Genomic DNA, 18746 nt, shown 5'->3' with positions numbered 1-18746 from the left:
AGCAGGACCCTGCTCAGCAGTTCTCAGCCAGCAAGAGAGGAGGAAACAAAGTGATGTTACCTGCAGGTTTAAGGTGCCAGAGTCAGCAGCAGGCGCCACTCGAGGCAGGGCAGGCGGGCTCTGTGCAGCCACACAGCCGGGCAGGGCGAGCGGGGCTGGGCACGGGCTGCCTGTGCAGGGCAGGGGCCTGCACCAGCAGCTCCCTGGTACTTGAGGGTTTCCATAGCACCTCCTCCTCCTGCGTAAGAGCAGATTTCACATCAGTTATGTTTTGAATGCCAGCCTTCTGGCCGAATCAATGGTGGCCTACTTTACAGTGAGTTCTGGTGCCTCACCACTCTGCAGTTTCTGAAAGGGGGTGTTCTATGGTTAACAGAGACCTTCAGCAAGTGGGGATTTGAAATGCCCTCTAGTGCTGAAGTCTAAGCTAAGTAAAGCCAGGAAGGTGCAATACCTGGTCTGGATGGCCCCATGCAGCCAGAGGTATACCTGAGTGTTGAGTTGTGCTTGCACAGCTCTGGACCTGGAGGTGGGCACAGGGAGCAGCTTGGCACATAGTGCAGGAAAGCCTCCCCAGCCCTCCTCAAATGCTGCACTCGAATGGTGCCTTGAATCGGGTTTGGTGCCTGGGGCATGGATGGAGCAGGAGAGGGTCGTGATGGGGCAGCATTAGGGCTCTGGCCTGCAGCCCTGTGAGCACAGGTACAGCCAAACCATCAGGAAGCTTCAACTGGCACCTAAACCAAGGCCTCAGCATCTCACATGGGTTGCAAACTGCATTAACAGAAGTGGAGGGGGCAGGCAGAGCTGTAAGCCCCAAAGGCCTCAGTAATGGGCCTTTAATTGGTGTCAGTAATCAGCTGCTAGTGGGGACTGCCTCACTGCACACTCAGCCTTGGCACCTGTCCAGCTGCTGCACTGCTAAGTTGGAGGGATGCATTGGTGGTTGGCTGCTCTTCAATCGGCACGATGAGTGCTGTCCTGGCTGGGGGAGCTGTGAGAGAAAGGAAGAAGCTGGCAGGAGCCTGGGCTCTCAGGCACAGCCGAGGTGAATGAAGGGTGGCAAGATGCCCGCAGGTGCCTGGCTCAGGAGCACTGGGTGGCACCAGGCAAAGGAAGCGCTGCAGCACAGCTGTCAAACAGGGCTGTGCAGGGCAGAGCTCCAGGCACAGGATCCTGAAGATAAGGCCCACTCGCTGTGCCCCACCACAAGGCTTCTGCAGCTTGCAGCCATCCCATAACCACAGAGATGTGCGTGCTGATCACAGCCCTCAGGAGGCAAACAGGCATTCAAAGTCCTGGGTGTGCCTGTCACAGGAGGAACAGGCAGTGTGCAGGGCAGGAGCCACGTCAGATATCTCAGAACCACAGGCTGATAAGACCCTTGGATAGCATCTGGCATTTGTAAGGTCCTGTGGAGGAGGGGGGCAGGGAAGCAGGGGGACACGAAATGCTGCAGTGGCTCTTTGGGTCACGGTGTGAAAAAGGGACAGGATGGTCACTGCACATGTTCAGAGACAGGAAAGACCTGAGAGAAGAGAGCCACAAAGCAAAGGTGGTGGGAGCTGTTTGCCTGTGGTAGCTGCAGCTGCATTCCCCAGGCTGATGCTGTAAGTTAGAGCTCATGGTGATGGCCTTGTTCACAACCACTGGGGCTGGAAGGAACCTCCTTCCACCAAAAGAGCCATTGTCTGAGGCCATGTCCAGTTTGGTTTTGAATAGTTTGAAGGATAACTCCACACATTCTCTGGGCAACCTGTTCTAGTGCTTGATCATTCTGAGACTAAAATTTTTTAAAGTTTTAACACACTTTCCTATATTTCAGTCTGTGCCTTTTGCCTCTTGCCCTCTCGGCAGTGTCAGGGAGAGGGCAGGAGGCAAAAGGCACAAACTGAAATATAAGAAGGTCTGTTTAAATATAAAAAAATGTTTACTCCCTGCTACTGGCTGTTTACACACATGGATCAGATTCTTGAGAGACTTCTTCTGGCTGAATAGTCCCAGCTCTTTCAGCCTCTCCTCATACAAGAGATATTCCAGTCCTTTAATTGTCTTTGTGGCCTTTCCCTATACCTGCTCTGGTAAGTCCAGGTCTTTCTTGTGCTGGTACAGTCTCACCAGTGTTGGGCAGAGGGGCAGGGTTCACCTCCCCTGAGCTGCTGGCACTGCTCATTTCCAAGCAGCCCCAGCTGCTGTTCCCTCTCCCTGCTGCTGTGGCACACTGCTGGCTCACCATCAGCTTCATTTCCTCCTGGAGCCAGGCTCTCCTCTGCCAGGCTGCTTTCCAAGGGGTCAGCCCCAGCCTGCCCAGGGGTATGGAGTCATTCCTCCTCAGCTGAAGGAGTCACAGGGACTGACTGTCCTGCAGCTCTCTGGATGCTCTTTCCTGCCTTTCCTGAAGGGTGACATTTGAGGGACACCCCAGTGTTGAAAGAAAGAGCACACCATGAGTGTCAGCTCACTGCAGGCCTGGCTGTAAAAGGTGAGGAGATGAGCAGCACTGGAAAATTACTTTGTGCCACCACGATCTGCAGGGGCTGCACTTGATGGTGGGGATTAAAAACTGCCAGTGTGAGAAGGAGATGGAACTCAGCCTGTGGAGTTCCAGCTGATTTGGAGGTGGTGATCTAGGAAAGAGCCCCAAAGTGGGGTGTAAAGCAGGAGGGTGAGGTGGCTGGGGAGAGAAGACCATGGATGTGGGACAGGGGTGGATACAAGCTGGCCAGACTGTCTTTATGGATGAGCTCTACCACTGGAAGGGGCCAGGGAACACAGAGACAAGGAGCAGAGGACCTCAGGGATGGTGGCAGCCAAGCAGCACTGGGGAAGGTCAGACTGTGACTGTGGCACCCGCCTGCAGCAGTGTCTAGCCTGGACAGAAGGATTCAGTCCCCTATGGAAGACAGGAGAAGGCTGCTCATACTGGGTCTGCCCGAGCACCTGGCCTTTTTTACCTCTTTTACTAAATCTCAGTGCTGGAAAATGCTGACCTGGTACAGATTACATCTGTTTGTGCTTGCTAAAATACAGTGTACTAAGCAGGACTAAACAAAGTGGGTTTGGTTGTGGTGTGAAACAGGGGCAACACCTACATGGGATGCTGCAAACCTTCACAAGCCAGCCTGGGCAACCTTTGAAGGTACCAGCTTTGCCATGACAGCAAGGCAAAAACATTCTTAAACTTGGTTTGGTCTTTTTTCCCCTTCCCCTCCCTCAGTCATGAACATCTCTTTCCTGTATAATCAGTTTGAAAGGTCAGTTTGTTATGCAATCCTTTGGGTTTGGAAGGTCTTCACCTAGATTAATATTCCAATTTCAAAGCTTAATTTATTTACAGTTTACATTCATATGCCCAAGAAGGAGGAAAACAAAGATGGGCAGTGTTTGCACAGCCAGCCATGCTTTATTCAGTGTGGGCTGCAGCAATACCCACCTGTGCAATGCTGTACAAATACATCTCACAGGTTTGGAATTATTTTATAGATGACCAGGCCATAATGGACCAAACCCTCAGTGCTCTTTAGGATGCACTCCAGCCTATCCAGACTGGTTATGTTAATGATAAAGACTCACATAATTGATTTCCTGAGATGAAAAACTCCCTTTTGCTCTCTCTTTCCCTCTCTCCCTCTCCAAGAATCATTTTGTTTCTGAGTGCCTGTGTTTGAGTGGAGACCACTAATGCTTCAGGAGCTCCACCAGATTTTTTTTGTCACTCTCCCTCAACCACAAAACACTAAAAAGAAAAAAAAAAAGAATAAAAAGAAAAAAATGGGGTTTGCTAATGGGAAGCAAGAGAGGAGAGTGGAAGTAGGTCTGGTAATTTTAACCCATGCTCTGACCTTGTCTAGTCCCAGAAGAGCAAATCAATTTATCCTTGGCTTTCACCAGAAGTCTGTAATTTGCCTGTACTTGTCCTCCCCATTTCTGCATTTGGACAGAGGCACTTTCAGCCTGGAGAAGCATCTCTCCTGCAATGTAGTACTTATGAGTGTTAGGGGCTTTTGCTTATACTTTTGGACTTTGCCTATAGAAGTGCTTTGCTCTCAATCCTCTAGGTATTACTAGCACAGGCCATGCTGAAATATGAGTATGGTTTCCTGAAATAAAAGTGTTCCCAAAAATCACTAGATTAATCACCCTTCTTCCTCCTGTTTATTTTTCCACTTGCCTTCTAAACCCCATTCCATTTGTTTTTTCAAAAATGTGGATGAGAATGAGCAGTTTAGCTCAGAGGTTTTTAAACTGGGAAATTTTGCTGCAGGGGAAAGGGCAGCCATTCAGAGGGTATGGGGAGGGAGAGTGCTCCATAAACATCCACTTTTCAGAAGGAAAATTACCCCATCAGTTAAGAACTAGAAATAACCTGGCAAAGGAGAAGTGATAAATTAGATTCAAGTTGGTCTCACCTCATTTGGAAAGGTGATGATGAGTCTGTACCAAAAATTCCCTCTTACATCAGACTGTTTCCGTTTCCTGAAACTGAATGCAAATTTAGAAATACAGTTTAATAATAACTTTAATAAATGGAAATTGATTAAAATTTCCATTTATTAAAGTTCAGGAATAGTGATTTTGACAAGATCTGTCAATAACACCAAAGCACTGGGGACAGAGGGCAACCAGCTGATAATGACAAATGGGTTTTGCCTTTCTGTGCAAGCTACAGAGCACCAGCATAATAACATTGTGCCCTTGGAGTGACAGTTTGGTATTTTTGGGGTGCCCCGTGGCAGGAAGGAAATGATGAATCTGACTCCATGTTCTTAGAAGGCTAATTTATTATTTTATGTTATTATATCATTCTATTCTATTCTATTCTATTCTATTCTATTCTATTCTATTCTATTCTATTCTATTCTATTCTATTCTATTCATCATATAATTTCATATCATATCATATTATAGAATGCTATACTAAAACTATACTAAAGAATAGAGAGAGGATACTTACAGAAGGCTACAAAGAAAGATAATGAATCTCGTGACTCTTTCCAGAGTCCAACACAGCTGGCTGTGATTGGTCATAAAGATAAAACAATTCACATGAAACCAATCAAACAAACATCTGTTGGATAAACAATCTCCAAACCACATTCCAAAGCAGCAAAACACAGGAGAAGCAAATGAGATAATATTGTTTTCCTTTTTCTCTGAGGCTTCTCAGCTTCCTGGGAGAAGAATCCTGGGCAAGGGGATTTTTCAGAAAATATGATGGTGACATGACAGGGCTGAGAGCAATGACACCACCCTGATCCTGCTGGGTGGTATGAGCCACAGATATGCCTGTGCAGTTGTAGAAAATGTGAAGTGTCAGTGATGGGATGGAGTGATAACCTTAGCAGGGCTGCCTTGTGGAGTAAAACAGTAAGCTGGTTATGTTTCCTTTGCTTTTCAGGCTAGGGAGGCATATAAGCATATCCATAAATATCCATTAAAAATATATCTATCTTAACCTTTCCCCTTTGCAGGGCTGTGCTGACACACTCAGAGAATAAAACAGAAGAACAAAGAACCTGAACTTGGCTGAAGAACATGTTTGTGAGATGTGCATATTTCTCACTTGCACGGACAGGAAGCAGGGAAAATGTGGTTTTTAAGGTCAGCTCCAGCCTCTGACACTGGAATTTAATTTTGAGCTTGGAAATCTTAGCTTTCAGCATCTCATGGTTAAAACACATGTCCAGCTGTGCACCCATGGAGAGCCACTGATTTACACCAAGGCATTTTCACTCTTAATTAAACACTCTGTTATCCAGCCACTCATCAAAAGTAAGAAATTGACATAGCACGACACTTCCACCCCCCTGGCCTTGTGCCAGACACACCCTTTTGCCCAGAACCTGACAACACTGACAGCTCTGCCAGCACTTCCAGACCTCCCTGCTGTCTAGGAAAACAAAACACCAAAAACTGGGTGGGAAAATTGGCCCAAAAAGACCCCATGTGGTGGCAATGGCTGCTCACCTTCCCAGCAGTGAGTGAGGAGGAGCTGTGCAGAATGTGAGGAAGGGAAAACAAGAGCCCCATAAAGCTGTGCTGGATCCTATTTCACTGCCAAGTTCACTTGGTGGCTGGGTCTATGTCTGCTTTGCTCCAGTACTTTTCTCCTGGGTGATAACCTTTATCACCACAGCCTGTGACTCAGCAGGCAGCAAATTTCCCCACAGCCCCTTTGTGCAAATATCTGACCACAGTGCAGATTCCAGGTGTCACTGATACCCTGAGCCTACACATAAACAACCCTTCACCTTCTTGCTGTTTAGGGCAGGGCTTCCCTTGGTGCTGGTCAGGGACACTTGAACCTGCCCAAGCTTTGTGGCTGCAATAGTGACAGCAGCCCCCTTACCCTTATCTGGGTCCCTGCCTTTTATCTCTCCCTAGCTTCAATGGCTGAAATACTTTCAGTGCTTTAAAATACTGATTTTTCACAGTATTGGTTGTTTTGGAGAAGTAAAGACCTCCTGTGGGAGGTTGTCCTTAAGAAGCAGCACAGGTATCTCCTGACCTGCTTGTCCAGCAGAACACTGGAGCACAGTGATGGCATCAACTTGTGCAGCTGCTTCCAGAGCCCTGGGATGGGTTAGAGCACCGAGCCCTTATCACTGTGGCTGCTTTTAAGGAAGGGATGGGACTATTTTGGGGCTGAGAACAATTTAGTGCTCAGATAAACATCAGTCTTAGAGGATGTGAGATTTTAGAGAAGGAAGCAGTCAGCCATAGCTCAAAGTAGTCACAAGTTCTTCATTACAAGGCAATACAGAACTTTCTGATCCAATGGACAGTTGCCACAGGGTTTATTTTGCTTTTCTAACCTATCTCCTTTACTCACTTCTACTGCACTGCAATCCTGTTATCCAATGAGCTATTATCACAAATGCTACTATTAGAACATCTAAACTCTTACCTTGCTCTATACAACTACATTACTGCACTATAAACTCTTCACCACTTTATCAATGCAGTTTCTCACTTAAGGCATACTCTTACTTACCACTATAGAAACTTCAGTTTATGATTTTTCTGCTTAATGTCTTTGTACTTTAGTTTTACATCAATCCAAGCTTCTCCCAAGGCTGCAGATCAAACCCTCCTGTGTCTGTGGAAGTTTCTACCTTTCCATTTCCCACAAGCCCCTCTCCCAGCACACCAGTGCTCCCCACCTGAGAGAAAACGTTTTGGGGTTACTTGCTGGGAGTTTCCATCTTCTGTGCACGTCCCCACAGCTGCCCACAGAGCAGGCCCTGAGAAAGCCCCACCTGCACCCTGAGGCTCCTGAGCCAATCTGCTGCTGGTGCTGCCTGAAATGCACTGCCCAAAGTCACCTCCAATGCAGTGAGAGCAGGCTGTGACCCCTTGGGCCACACTGGGCAGGAGCCTCTGGGGACACGAGTGCTGCTCTAAGTTGCTTATGTGACTTCAGGCTATTGCTTCATCCCAGCAGCCCCTAAAATGTGCATGATTTCTCTCACTGCATCAGTATCTTTTTGGCATTTCAACTGACATGTCAGTGACTCTATTCACCATGGCTTGAGCACAGTACAGTGTGTCCCACACACAGAGGAAACCCTCACCTGGTAGTTCTCCTTTCCTCCCTGAATTAAAAGGTCAGGGGAAAATCAGCCTCTTCTGCTGGTATTACCAGAAGGCATAGGACACAAATGAGATGTGGTGTTGATTGTTTGCCTCCTAGACCCCTACATGGTCTGCAGGGAAATGCCCTGATGAGGGAAGGAATGATGAGAAGAACTCCATTGATATCAGCAGGCCAATTAATTACTTTATTATACTATATTATTCTATACTATATCAAACTATATTATATTACATCTAAACTGAATCTGCCAAGCACTCAACTGCACACACTGCACAGAATCTCGTGACTGTCACCCAACAGTCCCAACCCACACACACACCTGGCCCTGACAGGCCAAGGAACCAAAACACCATCACTGGTAAACAATCTCCATATTGCATTCTAGTTTGGCACAAACACAGGCACAGCAAATAAGATAAGAATTGTTTTTCCTTTCTCTGAGGTTCAGAGAATGTGAAACCCAGAAATATTCTTGGGAAGAATTGTGCCTTGCTTTTCTCTGTGAAGAGAAATGTGGTGACACCCCTAGGTTTAAAAAACTTGCAGGCACAGGCACTTCCATGACTCATTTCCATTACATTTGAAAGCAATTTCCCAGGTTGCTACAAAGTGACAGAGTTCTCTGTCTGTTTGTTGAAGTCCTGGGGTGCCTAAAGGCTGTTCCTATTAACCCTTCAATGCCACTGAAGGGTGATGAAAGCTGAACCCTTCAGTGCCAGTGAAGGAGGGTGCTGGTCCTGCAGGCTGTGAGCACACAGCTGCCCACCTCAACCCTGTGCGTGTTCAGGGAGATCCCCACCAGCACACAGGGGGAATTTCCTTCCTGTCCCCTGTGCTGAGGGGCTGGAGCAGTGAATAAACTGGGCTGAGGAGAGAGGGGGGCTGTGGCATTTTCTGGGGTCCCCCGTGGCAGGAAGGAATGAAACTGACTCCATGTTCTGAGAAGGCTAATTTATTATTTTATGATATATATTATATCAAAGAATACTATACCAAACTATACTAAAGAATAGAGAAAGGATACAGACAGAAGTCTTAACAAGATACTAATGAAAAACTCGTGACTTTCTCCAGAGCCCTGACACAGCTGGGCTGAACCAAAACAATTCACATGTCGGATAAACAATCTCCAACCATATTCCAAAGCAGCAAAACACAGGAGAAGCAAATGAGATAATATTGTTTTCCTTTTTCTCTGAGGCTTCTCAGCTTCCCAGGAGAGAAATCCTGGGTGAGGGATTTTTCCAGAGAATATGACAGTGACAGGGGGCTCTGGGCACAGCGGGATGGGGAGCTGGGCCAGGCACCTCCAGCACCCACCCTGCCCAAGCCTTCCTGCCCTCACACCCCCACCTCTGTGAGCTGCTGCCCCATGGCTGTGTTCTGATTCCTCACACCAACATAAACCCTCAGTGACAATTTATCAGCCAGGCAGATGTGGATCCTTAAATAGAAATACCCAGGACTGGTAAATTCAAGCAAAGCCACATCCTCTCATGGAAAGAAAGAGGGAGCAAGGAAGAAATTATTTGCTTACCTTGCTAACGTGTTTAATTAAACCAGTCATGGTTCCTCCTTTCCCTTCCATTTGGTTACATCAATTTCACTGTAAGCCTTTTATCTCAGGAAATCTCGGCTTGATTTACTTTCCTGATTGCAGATCACTGTGTTGCTTTTCTTCTAAACAGAGATCAATCTCCTTTTTTCTCACAGCCAATTTGCAGTGGCTCTGCCAGGATTTAATACTGTTTTTCTTATCACCCTGCTGGATGCTATAGCACCCGAGGTGACCAGAAGGTTATAGTCAGGGGGAAATGGTGTCTGAACTAGGTGTCTAAAGGTGAGTTTTTAACTTTGTAGCATCATTTCCACATAAGACACTTCGGAAGTGCAAGAGTTTGTGTCACCAACATGTTTTATGAAAAATCCTTTCCTTAGGATTTTTCCCCTCCTGAGAAGCTGAGAGGCCTCAGGAACAAATGTAAACAATTCTTATCTGCTGCTGTGGAATGCAACAGGGGGAATCTGTGATTGGTCTCATCTGGCTGTTTCCAATTAAGGGCCAATCACAGATCACCTGGTCAGACGGTCTCGGTCAGAGACAAGCCTTTGTTATTCATTCCTTTTCTATTCTTAGCTTAGCCTTCTAGTGAAATCCTTTCCTCTATTCTTTTAGTATAGTTTTAATATATTATCTATCATATAATAATAAATCAAGCCTTCTGAAACATGGAGTCAACATTTCTCGTCTCTTCCCTCATCCTGGGACCCTTGTGGACGATACCACAAATGGTGATCCCCGAGTGAAAAAAGGGACATCACCACAAAAGGTGAACACCGAGGACAGAACTGACAGATGGTGCCTTGAGTGAAGAAATCACCACAACTGGACCCTGAGTGAAGAAGAATTCTTCATTTGGTAAGCCCAGAGAAGCATTGCTATATTTGGGTAAACCCCGAGTGTTTGGCATCGATGGTCACCTACACAAGTGGCCACAGAAGTGGCTTCTAGCCAGGAGCTGAAGAGCCAAAGATCCTGAAATTGGACAGAGTTCACAGCCAAGGCTGGCCACAGAGAGAACCTTTTGAAAAGTCTCCGAGACAAGATGTCCGGGAGTCTTCGCAGCACAGAGCAGCCTGCTGAAGCCCAGAGGACACTGTCACAAGGTACTGTTTACTCTTCCCTTGCTGAAAATGCTTCCCTTCGTGCAAGGCAGATTCGGATGTAGACAAGGGTGCCTACGGAGGCAGAGGTTCCATTCTCTCCCTCAGAGGAGAAACTTATCGGCCTCTGGCAAAAATGGGGTCATGAGGACAGAATTCCTATGCTGAAGACACATTTCTATGAGTTTTTCCAGTGGGCAAAGCACCATGGCTTTTTCGATGATGTGCTCTATGCCTTTGATTCATACGTTTCGGAATGCATGGAATTGATTATCCGAGATTTTTTTTACCGGGGACTTGGATTTCCTCGGATTTATCCGTCATTCAAAACTCTCTTCCCAGTTTTGAAATGGAAAGCATCTGCATATCAGTGGATTGCGAATTGCCGAGGTATGTCTCCCTTCTCGCTGGAGCTGGCAGGAGAGGAACCTGAGCAAAACCACGGCCTGCAGGTTCCCAGCCCCCCTGAAGGCGGGGGGACGAAGCTTTGCCCGCAGCAGAAGAAAAGTTTTTTTCTGCGCCTTTGGAGCATGCTCCGATGGAACCGCTTGCCCCGCCTCGCTGCTCTCAGGGGGGGAGGTAAGTTGACTCCGCTGCCCGAGCCGGAGCCACAGGCCCCACCCCAGCCCGCCCCGTGGGAGGTGCCAGTCCCCGCGGCTCCTCCCGCGGCCCCGCCTCAGCCCGGACCGGACCCATCGCTTCCAGCAGAGTTTGTCGGCATTCCCGTGGCAGAAGCACCGCCTCCCATGGCTTTGCCCGAGTTGCTCGGCGACACACTCGACAGCAGCGATGATCGACGGCAGCCCGTCCCGGAGTTGGGACCTGCAGCCCCTGTCCCTTTTCCTTCTGCATCGCAGCCGGCAATTGCGTTCGCAGCGGTGCCGGCGGAGGTCGATCCCACGCCGCCCGCGCCAGTCCCTCCCGTGTCTGACCCTCCAGCAGAGCCCGTGAGGGCTCCGACAGCGGCGGCCTCGCCTTCGGCTGCCACGCCAGTGGAGGAGGCTGAGGTTGAGAACCACCAAGCGGAACCATCATCGGAGCCGTCCGTGGCCCGGCCGCTCCCTGTGGCGGCCACTGCGGCCCCTGCGATCAGCCTGGATTCCCCCCTGAGCTTTTTGGGCTGTCCCGAGGCTGCCCCTGCAGGGGAAGCTGGGACAGGGGAAGGGGATTCCGGCCTGCCCCTCCGTGGGGGAGTTGTGGCTCGACAGCTGATTGCGGGCTCAGCCCGTCTGCCTGCTTTCAAACTCAGTGTTTTTTGCGGGCCGACTCGGGTTTGGTTTGGAGGTTCCCGCTGGGGGTTGGAATGCCTGACTCCCCCTGCGCGCCCCAGCGGCGTGGGGGAGGTGGCTCCTGAGCCTTCTGCCTCTGGTCCCCAGCCCGCAGGGGGTGGTACCGAGGGGCAGAAAGAGGGAACACCTTTTGCATTTGCGTTGCAGAGGCAGGAGAAACAGTGGAAAGTGAGCATCGCTCACTTGCTCTGGGGAAAAAGCACCCCCAGATCTGGGGTGATGATCCCTGGGAAAGCTTCTCTTCCCCAGCTGCTGGTCTGCACCGGTTCAGAGGGGATGAAACGTTCGGTCACTCGTGCTGCCCAGGTATCGGCAGCTGTGTCCCGGATTGAGAGAACACAGAGCCCGCTCCGCGGGCTGGGTCTGGGCCGTTTGGCTCGGTTCCCTTGGCCAGGGCCTCCGCCCGGCCAGCGCCTCTTGGGTTTGGGGGCTTTGCTTCCCCCCGTCAGGATCTGGGCCACCGTTCTTTGAGCCGGGTCTGGGATCCCTGTTCCTTCCACAAGGGCCTGGGCCCCCACAGGGCCTCAGTGGCCCCTCTCTGCTGCTGCTCTTTCGAAAAAAAAAAAAAAAAAAAAAAAAAGAGTTGAAAGAGCTAGCAGCTCAGAAAATTTTGCAAGCCTGTTTCAGGACCAAAAGGGACTTTCAGCGATGTCAAAAAGGAACATCTTCAGTTTGGACTTTTTCCTGAAACTCAGCTGTTTGGACTTGAAGCAATGAACTTTCTTTGCATTGTTTTTGCATTTTCTTATATCTTAAGATTGTTTTGGTGATGTGATGGAATTTGGTGTTTTGCAGGTGGAGAATTTCCCTGATGGTTCCACACCAGCATTTGATTGATATTTTGATTGGCAACACTAAGTCTCTCAGGTGTTTGTTCTTTCCTCTGCATGGCCCTGCATATGAAATTGCAAACACTTTTCTTTTTAATTTATTTAAAATAAAAAGGGTGAGATGTCACCAACATGTTTTATGAAAAATCCTTTCCTTAGGATTTTTCCCCTCCTGAGAAGCTGAGAGGCCTCAGGAACAAACTGTAAACAATTCTTATCTGCTGCTGTGGAATGCAACAGGGGGAATCTGTGATTGGTCTCATCTGGCTGTTTCCAATTAAGGGCCAATCACAGATCACCTGGCCAGACGGTCTCGGTCAGAGACAAGCCTTTGTTATTCATTTCTTTTCTATTCTTAGCTTAGCCTTCTAGTGAAATCCTTTCTTCTATTCTTTTAGTATAGTTTTAATATATTATCTATCATATAATAATAAACCAAGCCTTCTGAAACATGGAGTCAACTTTCTCGTCTCTTCCCTCATCCTGGAACCCTTGTGGACGATACCACAAGTTTGCACTCCAAAATTCAGATAAGCCCCACATTGTGTGGGCAGATCTTCGTGACAATGATATTTCCTCTTGACATTTGAGCACATGCTGCTCTCACAGCCTCAAGCCTCCATCCAGGGAAAGATCCCATCCCTGGGAGGCAGGCCCCAGTTCCAGTGCAGGAGCACCTCAAGTCCTAAACATGGTCCAGGCTGCTTTTAGGTGCTCCACCTACATAATTCCTGCCTGAAACAGGAAAGTAATTCCTGTCTGAAACAACTTCTGAAGACACTGGCATCACCAAGGTAAGTCAAAACACAGCCCAAGCAGCCCCTGTGAGCAGTGCTGTGTCTGCTGGGCTGGGTCCCTGCTGAACATCAGCTTTGGTACCTTCAGTTAGTGTGCTAAATTTGGCTGGGAAAACTGATGCTCAAATTATTTTTAATGCAGGCAAGGAGAGGAAATGGGTTCATTTGTGGTGTTAAGGTCTCTCTGGCAGAAAGCCCCTCAATACCACAAGAATCAGGTGTGAATAACACCAAGCTGTGGCATAATTCAGGCTTCTGTTTTGACCATTTGAGCTGGTTATTTAGAGAGCAGTGAGGGTGACATCTCAAATTCAGGCTGCTCTGGTGACCGCAGGACCCATGGTGCAACAGGGACCTGTGACTGGGACATCACTTACCCAGAGCTACTGAGGACATTATAAATACTTGCAGCTGAACAAAACAAAGCTGAATAATTCAGGAGGTCCAGAATTATTCTGGGGGTCTGGCTGTGTGCACCTGAGTGCCCCAGGACACCCTGGTTGTTCATCCCCTCCCTCATGGCTTTTGCTGTGGCACTTGTACACCCTTCAGAGGGGACAGGGGCAGCTGACACCAGGCTCAGCTTGTTCACCTGGGTTTTTCAGCCAGGAGTGCAGAGGTGAGTGGTGGGTCTGGTAAAGTACTAAACCTCGTGTAGCTGGCAGCTGGGAGGATTTTTAGGGAGTCACTCCACAGACAGTGGTCAGGAGCCAACTGTGCTGCTCTCAGGGCACCAGGGCACCCCCAGCTGTGGCAGCAGAGCAGCTTCTGATGGCTGAGAGACTCCCCCTGTATTTGCTCTTGCTCAATTCTGGAAAAAAAAGAAGAAAGGAAAAGGAAAAGGAAAAGGAAAAGGAAAAGGAAAAGGAAAAGGAAAAGGAAAAGGAAAAGGAAAAGGAAAAGGAAAAGGAAAAGGAAAAGAAAAGTTCTGGGAATTTCTGTTAACGTGCAGAGCACAGGGACCTCTCTGGCTTTTAGCACATCCCAGGAGCCTTAATAGGCCTTGAAAAGAAAGATAAGAAAAAGTCATTAAGCTTTTTCCTTGTTTCCAAAGCTTATTATCTATCTTTTCCTTGACAGCCACTTTTTGTGATCCAGCATAGGGCAAGTAGTGCTTGTATGCTTATGCCTCACAGCTCCTGCTGTGAGAAATGTATCCTAGGAAATTGGTCACTGACACATCTGTTCAGAAGTGTTGCTGTCTCAAAGGGTTAAATCTTATTTTCTCCTTTTTTTTTTTTTTTGTTTGTTTGTTTGTTTTTCTTGTATTTCTTCTCTGCTGTGAGTAGAGGCTCTGCTTCATAACAGCTCTGTAGCCTTTGAGCTCTGCTCCAGGAGCTTTACCTGCCATGCACCCTGTGACAGATGAGTAATGCAATGATTGACTCTCACAATTAACAGACAAATATCATGTGTATAGGCTAAGCAAAGTTTTATAGATTTACAGTTATGTTGTACCCTCTCACGTGGTTATCAAGGGACAGCTGGGAGGGCTGGCTGTCACTAGGGAACACCTGAGCTCCAGTCAGGATTTGAGGAAGAGATCTCCACCACTGGACAGCGAAGAAGGGCTTAATGGACAGAACTTTGGGAGGGGTTAAAGGGTTAAAAAGGGAAAACCTCCATTGTGAGGGGGCTCAGCAAATGGCAGGGAAAATCCTTTGCTCCCAGCACTGTAACCTTTTTTCTTTATTCAGTCTTCTGTTGTGTTTTTGATAAGGTTTAATAAACCTTTCTAAACTATGAAAAGTGAGTAGCTATTTCTCATACACCCACCTGCCTGGGCCAAAGGGAGAGGAACGAGGCCAGTGACAGCTCCAATGAGCCAAAGCCCTTCCCTTATTTCTCTGGAGATTTTCACACAGGGGATGCCCTGTTTCTGTACCAAGCTGTCTTTCACACAGCCATTACTGACTTCAGCATCCCAAGCTATACATTTATTTTGTTTTTTTCTTTGCCTTTTTGCTATTTGCCCCCAGTGCTAAATTAAAATATTTTTTTACAGTTTGATGCCTATTATATTTAATTTCCAGGTTCTCTGAGACACACAGACCTCTCCCCTGGCATGGAGGACCATGCTACCCCTCAGGTCTCCTGGCTCCACAAGGACCCCAGCACTGTGCTCACCTGCTCCACCACACCCCATCTTTGGGGGAAGCTGAAAGGCTGGAGAGGAGCACAGACCACAGGCCTGCACTAATAAACACCACAAGAACAGCAGAGAGATCTGAATCCCTGTGTCAGCAGCGTGATCCAGGCTGGGAGAGCCAAGCCTGCAGTTCAGAGCTGGTACATCTCTGAGACACTCTGGGGCTTACAACCCTACAAAGACATGGTGGTTTATAAAGATCTCTAATTTGTTTTTTAAGAATCTTTAAGAAATAAAAAACACAACCCCAAAACTTGAAAAAGAATTACACTGATTACTGAGAGCAGAAAGAGGAGCCAGCAGTAGGAAGCAGAGCTGTCACATCCTTTGGGACAGGTAACCCAATCTTATTTTGAGTCAAAACCAACAGAGTTTTGCTTCTACTGAATTTTCCAGTCTTTGTCCTGTAACATTTAATCCTCTGTGATTAATTACACCCTGATTTACTGAGATCAGAATAGATGGGGCCACAGACAGCCATGTACAAAATAATTATTTACATAAGCCTCTTAGTTCATGTAAATCGTAACTTTTCGAAAGCTAGCAAAGAGAGCTCTTTTCATTACCACAGTTTCTGTGGCTGTAATTAGTCCTGTAGGAGGATTATTACTTGTCTTATCATTAGTAGGAGAGAAAAGATAATTTGCCACCATGGTGTTGACTTCAGTGCCATTGGAGGCTGTGGCTGGTGGGATTTCCACATCGGGACAAGGGATTTACAGGACAGCACAACCCATGGAGTGCTGTGAGCCAGAGGGAATTATCCGTGTCTCTTTGCTGCCCCTTTCCAGCCATTATGGAAATATTTGTGTGGGAAATGAGTTTGGATGCTGGCTGGACACTGACACTCGATAGTGTGGAATACAAAGCTATGTTTGGTGTCAGGTACATCCAGGCCATGTGTGTATTTGTGATTGTGATATGTGTGGAGGCCGACCATGGGACAGCTGTGAATTCTAATAATAACTGAGGAAAGTAAAGCATGGAAGAAAGCCTTTGAACCTATCCTTAGCTTGCAATTAACCTTGGCTGATTTAGGAGCATTGGAATTAAAGCCTTAAGGATGTTGCTTTTTGCTTGTAGTCAGGTCTTAAAGAGTGCTGCAATAATAACCCATTTGAAGTATAATTTTAGAATACTGCTTGTATCCTTGAAACTATAGCTTTGGAATATATATAAAGAAAATATGCAATAATAACCCTTTTGAAGTATAATTTTAGAATATTGCTTGTATCCTTGAAACTATAGCTTTGGAATATATATGAAGAAAATTTGCTTATCTCACACCTTAACAAAACAGAGAAAAAAACAGCTTGAGAAAGGAAGATGAACATCATCTCAAGGATTTTTAATTTCAACCAAGGAAAGCTGGACATCACTGTTATGAGATTTATAGTCCTTGTAATTAAAAAGGTGGACCCACATCTGGGGAGCTGGACTCCATCAGATGGGATTTGTCTTTATTCTTGCAGAAACCAGGACCAATATTTCAGAAACTACTACCACCATCTGGGGACCCTCCTTTTTGGGACACATCCTGAGATCACAACAGTGTATAGAATTGTGATGTAAAAATTGGGAATAGAAAGTATTGATGAGTAAAAATTGGGAATAGAGACTGCTGAGAAAGCTTATGAGCACCCCTATAAATACCTGTAAGCCTCTACTATTGGTGTGCAGTTGGAGGGAAAACTTCCCCCACTGTACCCAGCGCTGTGTTGCTCATAGTTTACCATATTAATTAATAAATTGATTGCTGCTTGAATATTGGCATAGTCAAGCTTCTTATTTATAACAATAGCCAGCAGGGAATTCACCCAGCCCGGCAGGGAATTCACCCAGGCCGGTGGGAGCTGAGTCACTGGACAAGGTGTTTGTTTATCTGGAGATCACCTTCTCCCGGAGCCCCAGCACCAAGCTGCTCTGGCAGAGCAAGGCCACACCGGTGCCAAGGCCACCCTGGGTCCGGCTGTCGCACACGTGGCTTGAGGGCATCGTGTGCCCGCGGCTCATTTCCAGCGCCCAGCCAAGCCACTGCTCCAGGCACCTTGGAAACCATTTTCCCCAGGGATCCAAGTCCCATCCCACTCGGAGCGGCCCTGTGCCATCTTGTGGCCGTTGCTAAAATCGAGGGAAACGTCACTAAATCGCTTCGGATTCCACATCCGAGATTAGGCAATTCCTTTTTTTTTTTTTTTTTTTTCCAGGGGATAAACCAGTTTCACCAGCAGCTGTGCAATTCCAGCCAAGTTCCCAGATGATCAAGGAGACAGACCTGCTTTCCCCCAAAGGAGTTGGCAAGTCCTTTTGCCACAACAAATTGTAAATGATACAATCTTCCAGGTGATCAAACCAATTTTGCATTATCAAAACGACTTCTTGACACATTTTCAGGGTCTGAAACACCCCACAGCATTCTCCTGGGAAAACTGGTAGCCCACAGCTTGGATAGGCACATTCTTCACTGCATTAAAAACTACCTGGATGGATGCACCTCAAATCCTGTGCCCGGTTCTGAGCCCCTTGCTCCATGAAAGATATTGAAGGGCATGTCTAGGGGAGGGCAGCAAAGTTGGTGAAGGGTCTGTTTTTCCAGCCTTATTTTTTATCTAAAGTGCAGAGTTTCAGGTGACTGAGCTCTTGAGCTACCCTGCCCAGTTACATTCTTAGCCTTCAGAAATGCTGATAAATGACAGCATCATGCTGGACCCTGTCCATCGCCTCAGCAGCCCAGAGGGAAGGCAAGAAGCAGACAGCTTTCCCAAAGTGCAGGAGTTTTGTTTAAAAAAAACACTTTGAAGGTCATTACAAGCAGAAATACTCTGAACTGCCTCCTCCTCAAAATGGACAACTAAAAAAAAAAGGAGAAAAAAAAGGGGGGGATACCAGGCTTCACACTCTCATTTTAGTACTAATTGCTCACAGGAACCAAGCTGCAGGAAATTGGACAAATTCACTTTTTATTTACAAGCACAAAGAAAAATTACCTTGTGAGTAGAACAGTGGGGAGTGTTTTCTTCCCTCTTGGGTCAGCACATCAATACATTAAAATGTCTGAGAGTTCTCTCCATACTGGAGGGTGGGATGTGGCCAGAACTTAGATTTTAAGGAACTTCAGCTGATAAATACTTTGCTCTGTAGCTGGTTGGCAGCTCAAGCTTCACCTTTCCAGCGCTCTAGGAAAGCCCGTGTTGTTCTCAGCTTTACTCTGCAAGCGCTGCGTGCCGAGCCGAGACTCGCACACGGCCCAGGCGGTGCCTGAGCGCAGCCCGCGCTGGGTTCTGGCCCGGATTTACCGCTCCCCTCAGCTTTGCCCCGGCTGCACAGCGAGCTCCCGCAGCCCGGCCCGAGCGGGGCGCACCGGGGGCAGCGGGCTCGGCGCTGCCGCTCACCGGCGCTCCGGTGCGGCGGTGCCAGCCC

General features: G+C 47.6%; 1 protein-coding gene across 1 annotated transcript; it reads right to left on the bottom strand.

The window, feature by feature from the left end:
• Positions 1-10937: 10937 nt before the first annotated feature.
• LOC127059892 (alanine and glycine-rich protein-like) lies at positions 10938-17321 on the bottom strand. Its single transcript, XM_050977843.1, has 2 exons — positions 17270-17321; positions 10938-11398 (listed from the first exon to the last, which is right to left on the bottom strand). The coding sequence occupies exons 1-2, from the start codon at positions 17319-17321 to the stop codon at positions 10938-10940; spliced, it is 513 nt and encodes a 170-aa protein (XP_050833800.1).
• Positions 17322-18746: the final 1425 nt, after the last annotated feature.

The sequence above is a fragment of the Serinus canaria genome, chromosome 9, assembly GCF_022539315.1.
Source record: "Serinus canaria isolate serCan28SL12 chromosome 9, serCan2020, whole genome shotgun sequence".
Taxonomy (NCBI): Eukaryota; Metazoa; Chordata; class Aves; order Passeriformes; family Fringillidae; genus Serinus; species Serinus canaria.
The sequence above is the reverse complement of the archived record's forward strand: the minus strand, read 5'-3'. Positions and strand labels throughout refer to the sequence as shown.

Bases quoted from the DNA above. Each gene is read 5' to 3' on its own strand.
- LOC127059892 (XM_050977843.1), bottom strand. From the start codon at position 17,321: ATGCCCTCAAGCCACGTGTGCGACAGCCGGACCCAGGGTGGCCTTGGC. The intron at 11,399-17,269 runs GTGTGGCCTTGC...CTTCCCCTGCAG, and splicing joins CCAGGGTGGCCTTGGCACCG to GGGCAGCCTCGGGACAGCCC.